At 36.7% G+C, this 17,700-nt stretch overlaps 1 protein-coding gene across 2 annotated transcripts in view; it reads left to right on the plus strand.

Annotated features, from left to right (window-relative positions):
• The window catches only part of plch1 (phospholipase C, eta 1), a 65,554-nt gene that overhangs the window by 20,548 nt on the left and 27,306 nt on the right, over positions 1-17,700 (plus strand). For both annotated transcript variants that reach the window (XM_026287751.1, XM_026287752.1), the window contains exons 3-7: positions 5,873-6,019; positions 9,614-9,857; positions 15,170-15,299; positions 16,180-16,350; positions 17,407-17,500. In XM_026287751.1, coding sequence (XP_026143536.1) covers positions 5,873-6,019; positions 9,614-9,857; positions 15,170-15,299; positions 16,180-16,350; positions 17,407-17,500 — 786 coding nt within the window. The remainder of the gene's footprint in view (positions 1-5,872; positions 6,020-9,613; positions 9,858-15,169; positions 15,300-16,179; positions 16,351-17,406; positions 17,501-17,700) is intronic.

Consider the following 17,700-nt stretch of genomic DNA (forward strand, 5'->3'; position numbering starts at 1 on the left):
AATCCACACTCCACAGCCAGCTGTGCAGTGTCAGTCGTGTCAGTGCTCTCATCCACTGCAAAGAAGTATGCAATGAAGTTTTTTCCCTTTTCTATCAGCTGAGCTTGTAAATCAGTGGCAAGCTCACACACCCAATCAGCAATATTATTTCTGCTTAAGCTAACATATAAAAATGCTTGTTTTTTTGTCTGGACACAGGACATCACACACTTTAATCATGCAGCTCTTCAAAAACACTCCTATAAATGGCCAGGTGGATTTAGCGATTTCTTCTGCCAACATATAACTAGCTTTCATGACAGCTTCACTTTAAGTATGCTGTGGCACTACCTTCTGTAGCTTCTGCTTTATGTTGAGATCTTTGTACTTGTCCTCGTGTTTTGTCTCGTAGTGCCATCTTATGTTATATTCTTTAATTATGGCCACATTACCACTGCAAGCAATGCCTCAAATGTCAACAAAAATATACTCTGCCCCCCACCATTTTTGAAAACCCCCGTTTTCAAAGTCCACTTTTCGTTTGGCCATTTCTTCTGGGAATATTTTAAGCACTGAACCATTTCTGTGCTGAACACTGTTGAGTAGACTTTGTTAACAGCGCAGCAGGGAGGAGGAGATGGTGCTGCGATCTGTTGCTTGGCGGTTGGAGGTAAAAAAAAACAAACCATACATGTTTGCAACGACCACCAATTTGAAAAAGTAATGGAATGCATAGTCGATATAAAAAACTGGATGACGAGTCATTCTTACAGCTAAATTCAGAAAAAACAGAGGTGTTAATTATAGGACCTAAAAACTCTGCTTGTAATAACCTAGAACACTGTCTAAGTCTTGATGGTTGCTCTGTCAATTCTTCGTCATCAGTTAGGAACCTAGGTGTGCTATTTGATCGCAATCTTTCCTTAGAAAGCCACGTTTCTAGCATTTGTAAAACTGCATTTTTCCATCTCAAAAATATATCTAAATTACGGCCTATGCTCTCAATGCCAAATGAAGAAATGTTAATCCATGCATTTATGACCTCAAGGTTAGATTATTGTAATGCTTTATTGGGTGGTTGTTCTGCACGCTTAGTAAACAAACTACAGTTAGTCCAAAATGTAGCAGCAAGAGTTCTTACTAGAACCAGGAAGTAGGACCATATTAGCCCGGTCCTGTCAACACTGCACTGGCTCCCTATCAAACATCGTATAGATTTTAAAATATTGCTTATTACTTATAAAGCCCTGAATGGTTTAGCATCTCGGTATTTGAATGAGCTCCTTTTACATTATAATCTGCTACATCCGCTACGTTCTCAAAACTCAGGCAATTTGATAATACCTAGAATATCAAAATCAACTGCGGGCAGCAGTTTCCTCTCAGAGATTATAATGTATTTTGTTGCTGCTCACGTCTGTATTGCAACATGTGCTGCAAACTTATGTTGAAACCCAGCTGGAGGGAAGAGAAACAGTGTGACCCCGAGAGAGAGCGAGAACCTGAGAGAGGGTTTATTAAAGAACAAACAGTATGTTGCTGGGCAAAGGTGGAGCCACTGCTTTCATGAAAATGAAAATCAATAGTTTTCTTCGACAGTAACGCTCACTGACAGTGACTTTATGAACACTGTAAGTCTATAAGAGACAGAGAGAGAAGGAGAGAAAAGTATTGGGAAAGTTTTGCAGAAACTTTCTGGACTGAAAATGGACTTTTATTTTATTATCTGTGAATATATATTCAGATTTACTGGATGCTGTTTGACAGTCTTTCTCAAGAAGTTTCTTTGTTTTTACTTTACTTTCTACTTCTAAAACTGTGGAACAACAGAAATAAGATCCAAATATCTGGACAAGATGCCACAAAGGCAAAAGAGTGGATTAAAAGTATCTAGATGATAATACTAATAGAGAGGGGAAAAAAAATTGGAATGCCAGGCAAGACCAGAGAGCGTGTTATTCTGTCACAGTTATCTTAATATGCTTTGGAGAGTGACCTGAATCTTTCATAACAAGAAGGGCTTGTTTAAAGAGGGTGAATCTCTCTCCTTTTTCTATCTCGGAATCCTATTTATATATATAAACAGGATTCAGAGATAGAAAAAGGAGAGAGATTCACCCTCTCTAAACCAGCCCTTCTTATTTATTATTGCTTTATCACTGCTAGTTAGGACACCACACAAAGACGTTGAGAGACAGAACTATTCAGCTAGTGCACTTGTTAAAGATTTCTATTTAATATAAATGCTGTTTTTTTTTTTTTTTTTACTTTCTATACATCAAAGATTCCTGATAAAAAAATTAAAAATAAAATATAGCATGGTTTCCTCAAAGATACTATGCATCACAACTGTTTTCAAAAGTACTAAATCAGCATATTAAAATGATTTCTAATGGAACTAACAAATGTGACACTGAAGTCTGGAAGTATATTAAATTGAAAAAAAGGAGATATAATAAATTTGATAAAAAATTCACAACATTGCTGTTTTACAGTATTTTTAATCAATTAAATGCTTCTTCCAAAAACAAAAAGCATACCAGCTCCAAGCTTTTAATCTGGGTGGTTCATTGATGTTAAATAATATTTTTGACTTAATTTAGACAAACCACTTTTTAGTTTTTTTTGCCAGTGCAGATGGTCAGAATCACCCACCAAGTTACGGACTAAGTCTTTCTTTCAGTTTAAATCTGTGGGATTTACAAAGTCTGAGGACAATTAATAAAGGTAAACCGTGTAAGGTAGAAGTGGAAATCTTTATTGACTCTTCACAGGGCAAGTTCTGCAGCATCAACATCTCACACATGTCCGTACAGTCGGTGCAGGAAATATTACATCCCAAAATGTATTACCTAAAGTCAATCTCTAACACCTGAGCAATAGTACTAATAATGTGTAGTGTTTTTGGGCAATATTAACAAGTCCACCACACAGTACTTACTTCCGGTCTTCAATCTTGGTGCAATATAACATCAGCATTTGTAGATGGTGAGAAAGGAAACGAATGAGGGTTAGAGGGTGTTTCAGATGGGGAATAGAAAGCATTGTCTTTCATGGTCATTTCAAATCTAATTGGATTGTGGATTGCGTCCCAGTCTGTAAAGTGCTGATAGTGAAATTGGGCTGGAGTTTTGGTTGGGACCGGAAGAGGATGCTGCCTCTCTTATGCTCTCATTTTGGATGAATAGATGAGTCGGTGGAAGGGATAGAAGTTAGAGAGGATTCTTTGTAGATTTAGATCAATGTACAACATGATCTTTCAATGTCTGGCCTCTATAATCTGGGTCAGAATCACTGTTTTTACCCGGAGACCCGTATCTAACATGGATTCTCCATAAGCATCTTAGCTCAGCTTATCCTGTGGGAATTGGAGCATAGTTTTTTCTTCTTGTGTATTCTCTCTCTACTGTACTCCATTGTCAGGCTTTTTATCCCTCAATTAATTTCAGAACTGTTCATTCCACTTCATCATCAACAGTGAATTGGCACAAAGCATCCGAGCCTGTGTCCCTTATGTTCTACTAATCATCTATATAGCAGAGAAGCGTGTTTCAGCTGTTAATATGTGTGTGCATCTTCATCCCGTTGACATTGCTTTCTGAGAGTGAGATTAGTTTTCAAATCCTTTTCAGTTGTCCTGTCCATTATGTTAAACCCTGCTCAAGTTGATCTATATCATTCCCAGTACTGCTGTCTACAAGCGTGTTCGACAAGAACTGAGATAGATGGGAATGTTACCAAAGTACTGGGGTATTATTCAAATAAATTTAATCTAATATTTATATAATTTTTAGTATATACATTTTCAGACTTATTTCAATTAACAAAAACAATTCTTAATAGTTTTTATTTTAGCTAACAACAACACTGAGCACATATAACATCCACTCCATTCTTCATTCAATTTGATTCTTCGCAAAGAGCTTAATTGAAAGGCGTCTGACCAAATCTTAAAGCCACAACTGCCATTTTGTCCGTAAATTAACCTCAGTAGATTAACTTCCGTGGACTTAAACTTGAAAAATATTGATGTCTTTCCACGGTTGAAATAAAAAGTGTTCTGATGTTGCTTTAAGTAAATTCTTACTCTACTCTCAGAAGTAGCAACAGTAACTACTAGATTTTTTGCGAAGGGTCAGTTAAGTTAATGTCCTTGACTTTTCCACAAAAGAAAGGAAATCAGTTTTGTGAAAAAAAATGATGACATATTTTCTTTTTCTTTTTCACTTTGTTTGTGTGTGTGTGTGTAAAAGAGGGAAAACACTATTATTAATACGTGGGGCCAGATAAACTAAACATCTGCTTCACCGCAAACTGTCTTATGATGTTAAAATAGTACTGTCAGGATTTAGTAAAGATGCAGGTAACACTTTGGTATAGGGTCCAATTCTCACTAATAACTAGTTGTTTATTAGCATGCCTATTATTAACATATTGGCTGTTTATTAGTGCTAATAAAGTACATATAACGCATGACATCCATAATCCTACCCAATACCCTGAACTTAACAACTACCTTATAAACTAATAATAAGCAGTAAATTAGGAGTTATCTGAGGCAAAAGTCATAGTAAATGATTAGTTAATAGCGAGAATTGGACCTTAAAATAAAGTGGGACCGCATTTGTATGCGTTTCCTTGTCAGATGCATGTAAGGGTATTTTGCACAATCATTTAACACCCCCAAAAGGCAGTAATTTGTGCTGCTCTTGGTAGATTGTAGGTCATTATATTTGTGTTCTTTAATGTGTGTGTTGTCTGTAAATCACCTGCAGAAATTTCCCCTCTCATCTGTGGTGTTTTGCAATTGCGGTATTGTGCTAATTTGCTTTGTTTAGTAAAACGATCCCTAGTCATTTTACATGGAAGCATTGGTCATGTATATATATTTTTAGTCATTTTGTGTTTTCTGAACAATTAAGTTGCTCTTTGTTTGGATACAGTATATCAATTTCATTTTTCTCCTGTATAAATCATTGTCAGTCACATTCCACCCTCACTTTATACCATCCAAGAGCTTGTTCTTCCTACCACCCCCTCAGGCCATCCCTCTTCGATCGTGTCAGATGGAGAACATACATACTCCTCACATACAAAACTATTATCTGCTCGATTTCACATTTTTGATTCTTCTTGGTGACTTCACCCTGAACTTAACTGACAGCATAAAGTACTGCTTGTCAGTATTGCAAATGTTGTAGTAGCAGGTTTGAAGGGAGAGTGTTCGTCTTTGTATGCCCTTATTGTTAGCCCTCTGATGGAGGAGATGAGCTGAAGCACACTGGTGTCATGGTGTAGAGTGATTTTGAAGGAGAAGCAACCATGCTGCATACACACATGCACATGTTTTCCTCTCGCTCTTGTCTTTGCAGCTCTGATTTGCAGCAAGCCAGCCTCAGCCGAGGCAGAAGTTTTATTTAGAGACCTTCAGATCTGTCAGCCGATTGGTCCCTGTGGCCCATTAGGACAGGGAGTTGCCATCTCACTCAGTCAAGAAGATAAGCTGGGTTGCAGACAACCTCTGCTGTGTTGCATCATTTCAGCTTTTGTTGGACTTCTCACAGAGTTTTCAGCAGGGTTCCTGAACCTTCTTCAAGCTCTTCTTTTCTTTGCCTTGGTTGTATTTGAGCAAACCCTGCCAGTTGTCTAATTTTGTCATATCCCACCACTCAATGTGCTCTACATGTGTCACAATTAAAATGACGCCCATCGTCACACTTTCTAAAAATATCTTTAGTGCTGATATCAGCCAATTTATAACCTCCCTCCATCAACTCGTACTTATTTGTAGTGATAGAATCCATTTTTATGCCGTTTTACATTTTCACCTCGCTGTTTAAGTGTGCATCAGCCCACTCAATGTGTATGTGTGTGTTTTTTTTTGTACTGGCAGTTGAGCGATGCATGAGTGTGATGCAGTCGGGGACTCAGATGGTGAAGCTGAAGAACGGTTCTAAAGGTCTGGTCCGGCTCTTCTATTTGGATGAACACCGTTCCTGCATCCGCTGGAGACCGTCCCGCAAGAGTGAGAAAGCCAAGAGTAAGTCAAACACACAAAAAAGTATGGAAACATAAGAATGTACACAGCTGAAAGATTTTGTTTAATACATGGAAATGATGATGCAGTCGACTTCTGAATTCAAATCTGCTTTCGCGCAACTATTCAGTGTTTTCAACCATATAATGCTTATTTTAGATAAATATACATTTACACATTTAAATGCACATAAGTATTAGCAAAACCATACATTTATAGTTTTTAAAATGCATGCTGATGTCTAAGGAAGCAGCAATAATGGTCCTTGTTAATAGCTAGTAGGCTATAGGCTATAATCTGACAACATTTTTTATTGATAGCATATACAGTTTGGGTTGATAACTATAAAGTTTAATCTACTCTTTTCCCAGTTTACAGGAGACTTACTTTAATGTCTTTTGGGAGGAGAGGATGAATTTATGTGTTGTAAATCCCAAAGCTCACATCCAGCACAAAAAAAAATAAATAAATAAAAATATGGCAGCACCCATCACCAGGTATAGATACAAACAAACAATAAGGCTATACATTCTAAAATAACGGTCACCTAAAAAAAAAAAAACTAGAATATACTGACCTGTGAAAGGTTTAAAGACTATTTGCATTCATCATCTTCTTCGTGCATTTATCTCACCATAGCTGTGAGAAAGCTATTCCATAATTAATAGTTTTTAAATTTTAATCACTGTGATTAGCAGTCATCTGAAAATAAACCTTAACAGTGTGATCAAGAATTGTATTTGCTGACAGACAGCTAATAAATTAACATACATTAAATTAACAACATTTATTTCAGTTAAAATGATCTTATATGAGGAAAAATTAAGTGGAGAAGGAAAATGGAGTGAAATAATAAAAGGAAGCTAGCACATTTTTTAAAGAACAAAAGTCAGTTATAGAATTTAAATGGCAATCATTGGAATAAAATTGCAGGTGCGCCACAGAATAGCAGAATTATTTTTATTTCTGGATATTGCACACCAATGCTGTATGAAACAAGATGCAAATAATATGTGCATAAAATAAAATAAAATGCAATGCAAACACATTTACGAAATACATTTTGTATTTGAGCATCAGTTACTCTGCCCCAAAATACTTTCTTGTTTTGCTATAGTTTCCACTGGTATTTTGTCCTCTTGAAAACATGGATTAGGGTTAGGTTTAGGGGTAGGTTCAGGGTTAGTACCTAGTTATTACATAGTTATTGTAATTACTATAATAAGTACATATAATAGTATGTACATGAGGAACAGGACTGTATTTTTTATTTTATTTGTATTAAATTCACTGTTGATGGAAACATAGCTAGTGACAAATCAGAGTGAGAAACAATCTGCTTTCAATGTTCTGTTGTATACTGATCTCTTTCTCGCTGTCACTTTCTTGATGTCTTTTTCTTGTTCGCTGGCTCTCCTTTTCTGTTTTCCTCTCCCTCTTTTAGTCCCTGTGTAATACTTTCTCTCCTCTGCTTCTCTATCAAAGAAACCCATGTAGATTTTGATATGTTGAGCACCGCTCTCCTCGCTTACATAATGGCTGTGTATGAATCACAGGCCAGGGGCTTCCAGAAACACACCGCTCTCTCACCATCTGTGTCTGCACTCCACTTCGTTTGTTTGGGTGAAGTGAATTCTGCACAAGCGCTCCTTTTTTTCCTGGATGAGCTGTTAGTGTACTGGAAATAATTCCTGTTTACTCCTCTCCATGTTCACTTTAGGCTTTTGTTACCGGAGCTGATCCGACGTAGCCCAGATGGGTGGATTATTACACTGTACGGTTAAAAAAAAAAACAAGAGCTATTGTCCCCTCCATTTCACCCCTTTCTCCTCACCTTCTCTCTGTTTTGCCGCTGCCATGTTTGTGAACTGCCTTCATAAGATAAGCTCTTTGTTAGTCCATTTGCATAATTAAAAAAAGACAGATTGTGCCCAGCTCATTGTCAGGTTCAGGGATCAGTGCTGGAATCAACTGCTTTGATGTAACTTTGCTTTCCAGAACACATGCGGGGCTGTTTGATAAGATTATCATCCTAACAGGAAGTGTTAAAGATCTGCATTCAAGGAGTAGCTGCCTCAGAAATTACAAATTCTGTATTTTATGTTCTGCTCATGTTATTCTAAACCTTTTTTCAGTGGAACACAAAAGCTCAATATCAAATCATGTTCTGGGCAGCAAGATGAATGAGTTTTAATTCATTTATTATTATTATTTTAAATCTTTTATTTTAATTGATATTAGCAGAGTTTTCAACGTTAATGGATTAAAAGAATATGTGTTATAGTTTAGGCTAGTCTAGATTATCATTAGAATTCTAGATTGCTATTCATCAATTATTAGTATTGTTTTGTATTATTATAAGCAATTTCAACATTTCTTATGCTGTAGCTACTAATACTGTTTTCTTTGCTCAATAAAAAACAAAGAAGCTACATATTTTTTTATAGGTAGGCCTATGCTTATTTCTTAATATTTCTAAGGACTGTCACTGAACGTTTTACCTCAGATCGAAAATTAGACATTCTTACCTGAAAAAACGATTACAAACGCTATCTTCCTCAACGTTTATGGCGCGGCAGGAATTTATAGTGTGCATACACTCATAGAGAATAATGTGTTCAAATTTTAAAGACGTGGCATGATGTGACGCAGCAATGCGCTTCTCGTCCGGTGTGCGACCCCCTTAACACAGAGCTATATTTTCAGAAGACTTGGAATAAAGATAGGCAAGTTGTTGTATGAAACTTTAATGGTGCTTAACTTTGCTTTGCTTTTCTTTTCTTTTCTTTTCTTTTCTTTTCTTTTCTTTCTTTCTTTCTTTCTTTCTTTCTTTCTTTCCTAATTTTAGTTATTTGTTTACTTTTGGAGTTTGGCAGCTGTGGCCACTATGAACTGTCATTGTATGTCAAGAGTTTTGTTTTTCATCGAAATGATAACAGCATACTAGTTTGAAATGACATGAGGTTGTGTAAAATAATTAATAATTATAATAATAAAAAAAATTCCCTTTGAAAGTGGATTGCTGAAAGATTCAGAGGCTGGTTTGGATTTAGATGTTGATAAGACTAAAGTGGACAGAAAGCACACAGTGCCTGCAGAGGCTGTCAAGAATTGTGCTTTCATGTAAATCAACATTAACAGTAAAGCCTAGGCTCCCTTATGGGAAACCAAAGAAAGAGTGATGGATAACAAGAGCAACAGAGAGCAAAAGGCATAAGGGAGGAAACAGTGCTGAAATCTAATTACATATTGTTATGCTTCAGTGCTTTAAAAGTGAAAAGAGAGACAAACATAAGGAAGATGGGGAAGTAGAGGTGATAACTGTCAGATGTTGCTACTCCAAATAATTGTTCATTCAGTTACAGAATCAGATAAGTATCATTAACACACCATTTACACTTCAGTTTCTATTCATTTCATTTTAAACTGAACTCTTCACCCAAGGAAATCTTTTATTGTAGTGGAGTAATTTGGGTCTGACCGCTGCTGGCAAGGCTTTTGCTAATGAATGTATCTCTTCGTGTTGGTCATCCATAGCTAGTGGCTCATAGTTTTAGGGGTTCAAAGATCATGTTCTCTTTTCTCTCTCCCTTCCAGTCACCATCGACTCACTCTACAAGGTCACAGAAGGTCATCAGTCAGACATTTTCCATCGCCATGCAGAAGGGAACTTTGATCCGAGTTGCTGTTTCACTATTTACCATGGCAATCACATGGAATCCCTGGACTTGGTCACCTCTAATTCAGAGGAAGCGAGGACATGGGTGACCGGACTCCGATATCTGATGGCAGGTATCAGTGATGAAGATTCGCTAGCTAAGCGACAGCGCACACATGACCAATATCCTTTACCGCAAGATGGATGGATAGATTATTACAGTAATCATTTACTCATCTTCAGTGGTTTCTTCTTGGGAGCACAAAAAAGAGATGTTTTGAGAAATGTTCACACTGCTCTTTTTCATGCAAAAAAATGCATATTTGCTATTTATTTATATGCTGTTGGAATCTTTATAGACCTAAGGAAAGCATTTGATAACATCAATCATTCTATCCTTGTACAAAAAGTAGAAAAATACGGTATTCGGGGAGTAGCTGGGAACTGGATTAAAAGCTATTTAGATGAGAGACAACAATTTGTTAAAATGGGGGACACTGAATCAAAATGTATGAGCATTGTTTGTGGGCTGCCTCAAGGGTCTATACTGGCTCCCTTGCTATTCAACTTATATATTAATGATATATTTAAAGTATCAGATTTATTAAAAATTGTATTATTTGCTGATGATACCAACTTATTTTATTCCAACGATAACTATAATAGACTTATAAAGGATGTTAATCAGGAATTAGCCAAATTTAAAACATGGCTGGATTTAAACAAATTGTCACTCAATCTAAGTAAAACAAAAATGATTATTTTTGGCAATTATAAGGAAACTCCGGAACTACTGATACGTATAAATGATATTGAAATAGAAAAAGTAACAGAAATTAAATTCTTGGGAATCACAATAGACAACAAATTGAGCTGGAAATCACACATTGGACACATACAAAGGAAGATATCAAAAAATATTGCAATCATAAACAAAGCTAAGTACGTTTTAAATTACAAGGCGCTGTATATATTGTATTCCAGTCTGATTTTGTCATACTTAACGTATGGAATTGAGGTCTGGGGTAATAATTATAAGAGTTCCCTGCATTCCCTTGTAACTCTCCAAAAACGAGCAATCAGAGTTATTCATAAGGTAGGATACCAAGAACATACAAATATACTGTTTTTTCAAAGTAATATGCTTAAATTCATGGACTTAGTCGTTTTTTATACTGCACAATTAATGTATAAAGCAAATTGGATCCTACTACCTGCAAATATTCAAAAACTATTCATAAAAAGAGATAGCTGTTACAATTTGAGAGGTTATGGTCATTTTAAAGTACCGGCTTTCAGAACGACGAAGAAAAGTATGTGTGTGTCTCTGTGTGGTGCCAGGCTCTGGAATAACCTGAGAGCCCAACTCAAGCAGTGCCCATTCATTTATCAATTTAAATCAAAGTATAAACAAGTTATACTGTCTAAGTACAGGACAGAAGAATGTCCTTAGGTGTAGAAATGGAATTAGCTGCAGAGCAATCTATTTATGTTGTATTTTTTTGACTGACAAACTAAAAAGATAATATAAGTTAATCAAGATAATATAATTAAACTATTTATAATTATAAACAATTGTGGCCAGTAAATGTATTGATCTCATAACAAGTAAGGAACAAAAGATCAAATTAAAAGATTGGTGACTAGCGAGTTTTTACCGGCAATGAGGTGTTTTTTTTTTTTTTTTTTTTTTGTGTGTGTGTTTTTTTTGTACTTATTGAAGATTCTTCTTTTTGGAATTAGCAGAATGATTGTGAGTTAATATTGTTGATTGTACTGTCACTGGAATAGGACAACACTAATATGTGGCAACTGTCTTATCGATTATAGTAGATACCTACGGTTTAAATGTTAAAAAAAAGGGGGTAGGCGTCAATAAGCTTAAGCTTCTGCCTACTCCTTTTGAGCATCAGATCCACGGTTTTATTTATTTGTTTTAATGTACTTGATCATCTGCGCATGTATCCTTTTTTGTTTCGCCTGTTGTGTTGAGGATTGTTAGTTGTTACTATGTTGATTTTGTGGAATTCTGATGCCCAAATAAAAAACAGATGAGATGAGATAATCATCGGGAAGAAGGAGGCGGGAACCGGCGGACAATCAAATTACATTTTAATAATCAAAATAAACACAAAACAGCGCGTCAGCCCCTCACGGACGACTGACGCGCACAAATAAAACAACTAAAACCCAGGCATGGTCCTCTCTCGTCCGTTACTGTCGTCGCTCCGGTTTTATATCCCTCCATCTCCTCCGTGGGACTCGAGACTGGTGGGTCGAGCAGGTGTCGCTCATTTCCAATCACTCCACCGGCCTCGCTCCTGTTCCCATGTCTCTCGGCCCCGCCCCACTCATCTCAAATACTATTATTAATTTTCACTCTGTTCCTCACACTAAACTATCATGTGGCCATTTGTACAGACTACTGTTTTTGCACTGGCTTTGTTGTTTGTAAAAGAACAGCTTTTTACATTTAGAAATCAAAAGAACAGAACACACTGTAGGGGGGATTGAGGAGGAGTCGCATACATCATTGGATAAATAGATGGAGGCAAAGAGGGAAGGAAGGATTTGTGATCGATTTTGACTTATTGATTTAGACTGATGTATAAAGAGGGAGATAGCATGAGCTCTTTGAGTCAGTCTACCTATGAGCAGTTCACTGCTTCAGGGAGTCTTCCTCCGCAGGGAGTTCTTACAGAAGCACAGCCTCACATGAAAGGACCGGCCTTAGAGGAAAAGGAGATAAAAAGCCTGAGCTGCTCATCCTCTCCTCCCTTATGTTTATGTCTGTTATTCTCATTAAAGAGGCTTGAGTCATCAGGAGGAAGTCATTATAATCTGCCATAACAGTAGAAACACAGCATATGGCCATTGGTAATTTCACTTTCAATCTAGACGCCAGTTCAACTGTGACCCGTTTTATTGTTGTGCATAAAGAGACACTGATTCCAGTGCCCTTCCTTTTCAAAACATAACCATCGAGAACCAGACAAGCAGAAGAGAGCAGCCTAAAGTCTTTTAAGACTTTGAAGTGTCTTCAGACTGAGGATGATGCAAAACATGGCAGACTATAAGACAAACACTTCTTTTTTAAGTGAAAAGTCAGTTGCTCTGAATGCTTCTGGTTAATTACGAAGAATGAAAAGGTTTCATTTGTTTGTGAATATGACCTCCTTGTGTGTTAGTGTATAGCTCATAAGGACATTTAATATGTGCCATTATTTTGTTATACACATCTTTCCACATTTATTTTGTGCTGCAAACCTGTATAATAATAATATTTCTATCACACACAGTTAGGGTTGGGAACCGAGGACCTTTTCTTTGAAAAGAACCAGAACCGTGACGGTTCTGGTGTGACACATGACCAAGTGCTGTGAGCAGCCTTGCGCTGGTGTTCTGATGATTCAGCATTTCCTGTAAAGGATGTCACAAACTGAATAACAGAAATGGCGTCCTGCCTCTTTAATTTCTGAGCACATTGTTTCCAATGATGCGCACTCCACAGTCGCCAAGTACATAGTGTCTTTAACTGCCGAACACGTTTCCCACGACCGTACGCGCACTCGCACCTTTGATAACTGTGCACGTCATTTTGTCTGACTGTACATGCACCAGGGGTGCGCAGCACCTGCCGCCACTAAATTACATTATATTTGTCCCATATTGTAATTAATATACACACTGACTTCAACTTGGACCACTAAATAAATAGACTGCTATTGATATGTAAGTATGAGGGATAGATTATTTAGTGTACAGGTTATTTCATGAGCGATAAAGTGATAGAAAACCACTCATTGCGTCACAGCATCTCCTGACTGCATTATTATTTGTAAAATAGGGGCTTTATGGAGAGTGTTTATACATGGCTATAAGTATAACCACCAAGTTTATAGTTCAATAATTTAAGGAAATGAACAAGTGTCTCAGCCCTCAGGGGACTATTTGGCCAACCAGCTTATTCCTGCTCGAAAAGCAAAATGTTATTGATAGCGTAAAAAAAAACATCAACTTCGAAGCACATGCTGATTGATGGACTAGCATTACTCAACATTACTTACTACCCTCCAGCCACACTCTACATTCAGTGAAGGTAAAATAGAAAAAAACAACATAATAATAGTTCATTTAAATGGAACCACAATCAGAACCTGAAAATTTGTATACGTTAACATATATTGAATTTTGACATTAGCTACTTTTAAGTTGACACTAAGTAATAAACAGTATTGAGCATTGAGTAGTTGCATATTGTACATTTTTCCTCATCACTTTTATCATTTAACAGTTGTTTATTGATTTTAATGGAACCAGATTCGGAAACAGAACTGTTAAGTGGAACCAGAACCGGAACCGGCAAATTTCTAACGATTCCCAACCCCACAGTCAGGAACACAGACATACAAACTTCCCCAACTCACACCCACTGTACAAGACATGCTTAACAGATCAAAGAAAATGGATTAACATTAAATGGCATGTAATATAAAATAGATATTCTGCTTCGTACAGCTTTGGTTAAATGTTAATGCCCCTCTGATTAGCCTCCTAACTGTGCCGCTGTTACCTGAATCGACTGCTATATTTGGATGACTTTCAAACACTGTCCCTTGTCTGCAGACCCTTCCAAGTAGCCTCTCAATGTTTTCCTTTCAGTCACAGAAGCACTGCCTCTCTCCTGCCTGTAATTACATCCATCAAGGCTCTCTGCCAACTGTCATACTTCATAAAACAAGACATCTCTTCCTCCACAGTATAGATTATCTATTTCATGACACCTTGTCACTACAAAAAAATATTCCTCCACACCCATATGCACACATATTTGCAAATACCCTAGCAAATTTATCATAATTACATACAGTATTACATAAAGAAACTTATTATCCACACAATAAATGTCTTGCATATCATTAATTTGCCCTCTAAGCGGATTGAGATCCAGCTCTTTGTTTTCAACATCTCATAACTAAGGACCTTTACACCTTACGAGTCAAATAAAGCAGTCCAGTTGTACTCAACAGATGGGCTGATGCATTAAAACAGAGCTTTTATAATTATTTTAACTCTCAGTGTGGCTGTATTTTTTATTTATTTCTTTTTCGTGAAAAATCAATGAGTGCGCACTTGCATAATAAAAATTGTGTGTCTGTACTGTGTGTTTGTCAGCTATGGGATTCTCTCAGTTGTGCATTAGAGCTAATTGTGTTACAGCTCTGAGAAGAGAGAAGGATGAGCTCATCCACTCCTGATGTGCACAGCCAGAAAAGTAATACCGATAATAGTGTTCCTAATCAGGTTTGTTTTGAAGAGACAGACCAGAAATTAGAAGCATACACAATTTTCATTTTTCGATGAGCCATTGCTGTTTAAACAAGAGTTGCCATCCTGAAAAGCGTTTGATCAAGATACATGTCAGTGTAACTTTATTCTTAGGCTTCATTGTCCAGCTTTTTCTCTGGTGGTCTTTTCTCTTAACCTTGCTGTAAGTGGATGAAGCAGACCTTCGAGGAGGCTGATAAGAATGGGGATGGTCTTCTGAATATTGAAGAGATCTACCAGCTTTTACACAAGTTGAACGTCAACTTGCCTCGCAGAAAAGTCAAACAGATGTTCCAGGTATGTGGGGAAGACTGGAATGAAAAGTTTTCATTAAGTCATCAAATGTGAAATGCAAATTAAGATTTTTAGTAATATAATCAGTCTCTGCGAGTCCATATGAACACAATCCGAAGCTCACATGAAAAGTGAGCTTATGTTGATATAAATAAAGTCCAAAATTAGTATTTTTCTTGCACACTCCTCTTGTTTCCCTTCAGAAGACATTGATTCCTATGCTGGTATAGTTGTATGGATTACTGTAATGATGTAGTATTCACTTGCATTATGTAAACTTACAAAGATTTTTCTAAATGTATTTGTTTATGTTCATTTAAGAAAAGAAAGGCATGAGTTGATAATGAGAGAATCTTTTGGTGTGAACTGTCCTTTAAATATAAATGGTCTCTAAGTCTCATGAAATTCAGTCAGTATTTGTATTGCTTTGTAGAAAGCGTGATTTAATCAGGCTCAGGCTGTTCCCTCAAGGCAAGGTACAAATTATAATTTTAAATATCACATTGTTTGCTTTGTACTATTTGTTCAGTGGAGCTGTGCTAACACCATTGTGTTCTATATAGCACCTTGTGATTAAGGTCGTATCTCTGTTTTTGCATTAGTTAACTTGCAAGACAATGAATTTGAGCTAATACTGAGCGTTAGTACTTTTAAAAGTAAAACAGAGAGGGAGAATTGTGCAAAAAGGGAGGATAATACGGATAAAAAAAATTAAGAATTTTTACTTAGACTGTTATTCAAAAAGGTCAGTTTATACTTTATTGTCATAGAACAGGCATGAAGAGACAATTTATTATTTGATGTGTTAATGCAATCTTCCTTTTATGCACAATGATAGTAAAGGCATTATGTATATTTGCTCTTTCTCTGCATGTGTTCACAGGAAGCAGACACGGATGACCAGCAGGGCACACTGACGTTTGAGGAGTTCACTGTCTTCTATAAGATGATGTCATTAAGACGAGACCTCTATCTACTGCTCATGTGTTTCAGTGAGAAGAAGGATCACCTGACCGCAGAGGAACTTGGCAACTTTCTGCGTGTCGAGCAAAAGGTCAGTGTAACATCTGTTCCTGATCAAAACCTGTGACCTCTCACATTCGATTGTTGTGTCTCTTCTCATTTACCATATTTGTGTCATTCTCATCTGAAATGGAAACTTGTATCTTGTATCCAGTATGCTAGACATGTTCCAGTGACCCTGTCTTTTTAAGATATTTTCACGTTTTTATGAACGTACATGATTATTGCATAAGCTTTTTAAAATAGTGTTTTAAATGTAAATCCCATAAGCTCTGTCCTGACTGATGTTTTTAACCCCTTCTGATGTCAGGCTTTTAGATCTTTCCTTTTCCTTTACAAAGTCTTAATTGCATCTTACTATGTGCTGTCTATATAGTAAAATGGTCCAAAGTTGCCTTGTCACTATTAGACAGGAGTTTAAGGTCCTTATCCATCAAGTTAAAATTGTATTTTGCATGTAAAAAAAAAAAAAAAAAACTACTTAAGTCATCAAAGCCTTAGATAGGCTTTAGTATGGCATAAGTTCCTCCTATTGGTTCTTACATTAAAAACCCATACAAGTAATACAGAACTACTGTTAATAACACATTCTAAATTTACTATGAGTATGTGTGTATATATAAACAATATATTGTTTTACTCTGTTTTCTGTATTTCTTTTGTGTTACACCCTTTATTGTACTTCTTTCCCTATTCCAGCTCAATATTCCAGCTCCTGGGCATTCTTTAAGATTCAGAAAGTGAAAGGCTCTGCCTCTCTATCTGCTATTATAATGGCTTTCCAGCTGAGGCTATGAACAACCCCAGTGTGATGCTAAAAAAGCCTCTCTGTGCCCCTGCTCCCTCTCTCTGCCCACGCACGGGCAGTGAAGCCCTAGGGGAAGTTGTGAAAAAAGGGAAAGAGTGCAGACAAAACAGAAGGATGAAGTCATTTAGTGACAGAAAGGCCGTTTGGAGGATTTTTTGTGATCTTACTTTAAAAGGAGGTGACCCTTAGAGACCAACTGATTGGCATGCTATGGATCCTATCTGGAAGAGTGACATGAGGTTGACCCTCTCTTTTCATTTCTTTTCTGCTTCTTCACAGATGTCCAATGTGACCCCTGAGTACTGTCTGGACATAATCAATAAGTTTGAAGTCTCTGAGGAGAACAAGCAGAATGGAGTTCTTGGAATTGAAGGTGAGGACTTTGTTTGGCCACACTCAGCTTTTATTTTCCTCCCTGTTTTCCTATATTTATTGAAGAAAACCTCACAGAATGTCTGAATAACTAGACTCAAACTACTGTATTCTTGATCATGTGTGTAAAAATAAATAAAATAAAAAAATAAAAAATAATAATGTATCTAATTATGCTGTTACCAAACTTTAAAAGGATAG

Source organism: Carassius auratus, chromosome 18 (assembly GCF_003368295.1).
Source record: "Carassius auratus strain Wakin chromosome 18, ASM336829v1, whole genome shotgun sequence".
Lineage (NCBI taxonomy): Eukaryota > Metazoa > Chordata > Actinopteri > Cypriniformes > Cyprinidae > Carassius > Carassius auratus.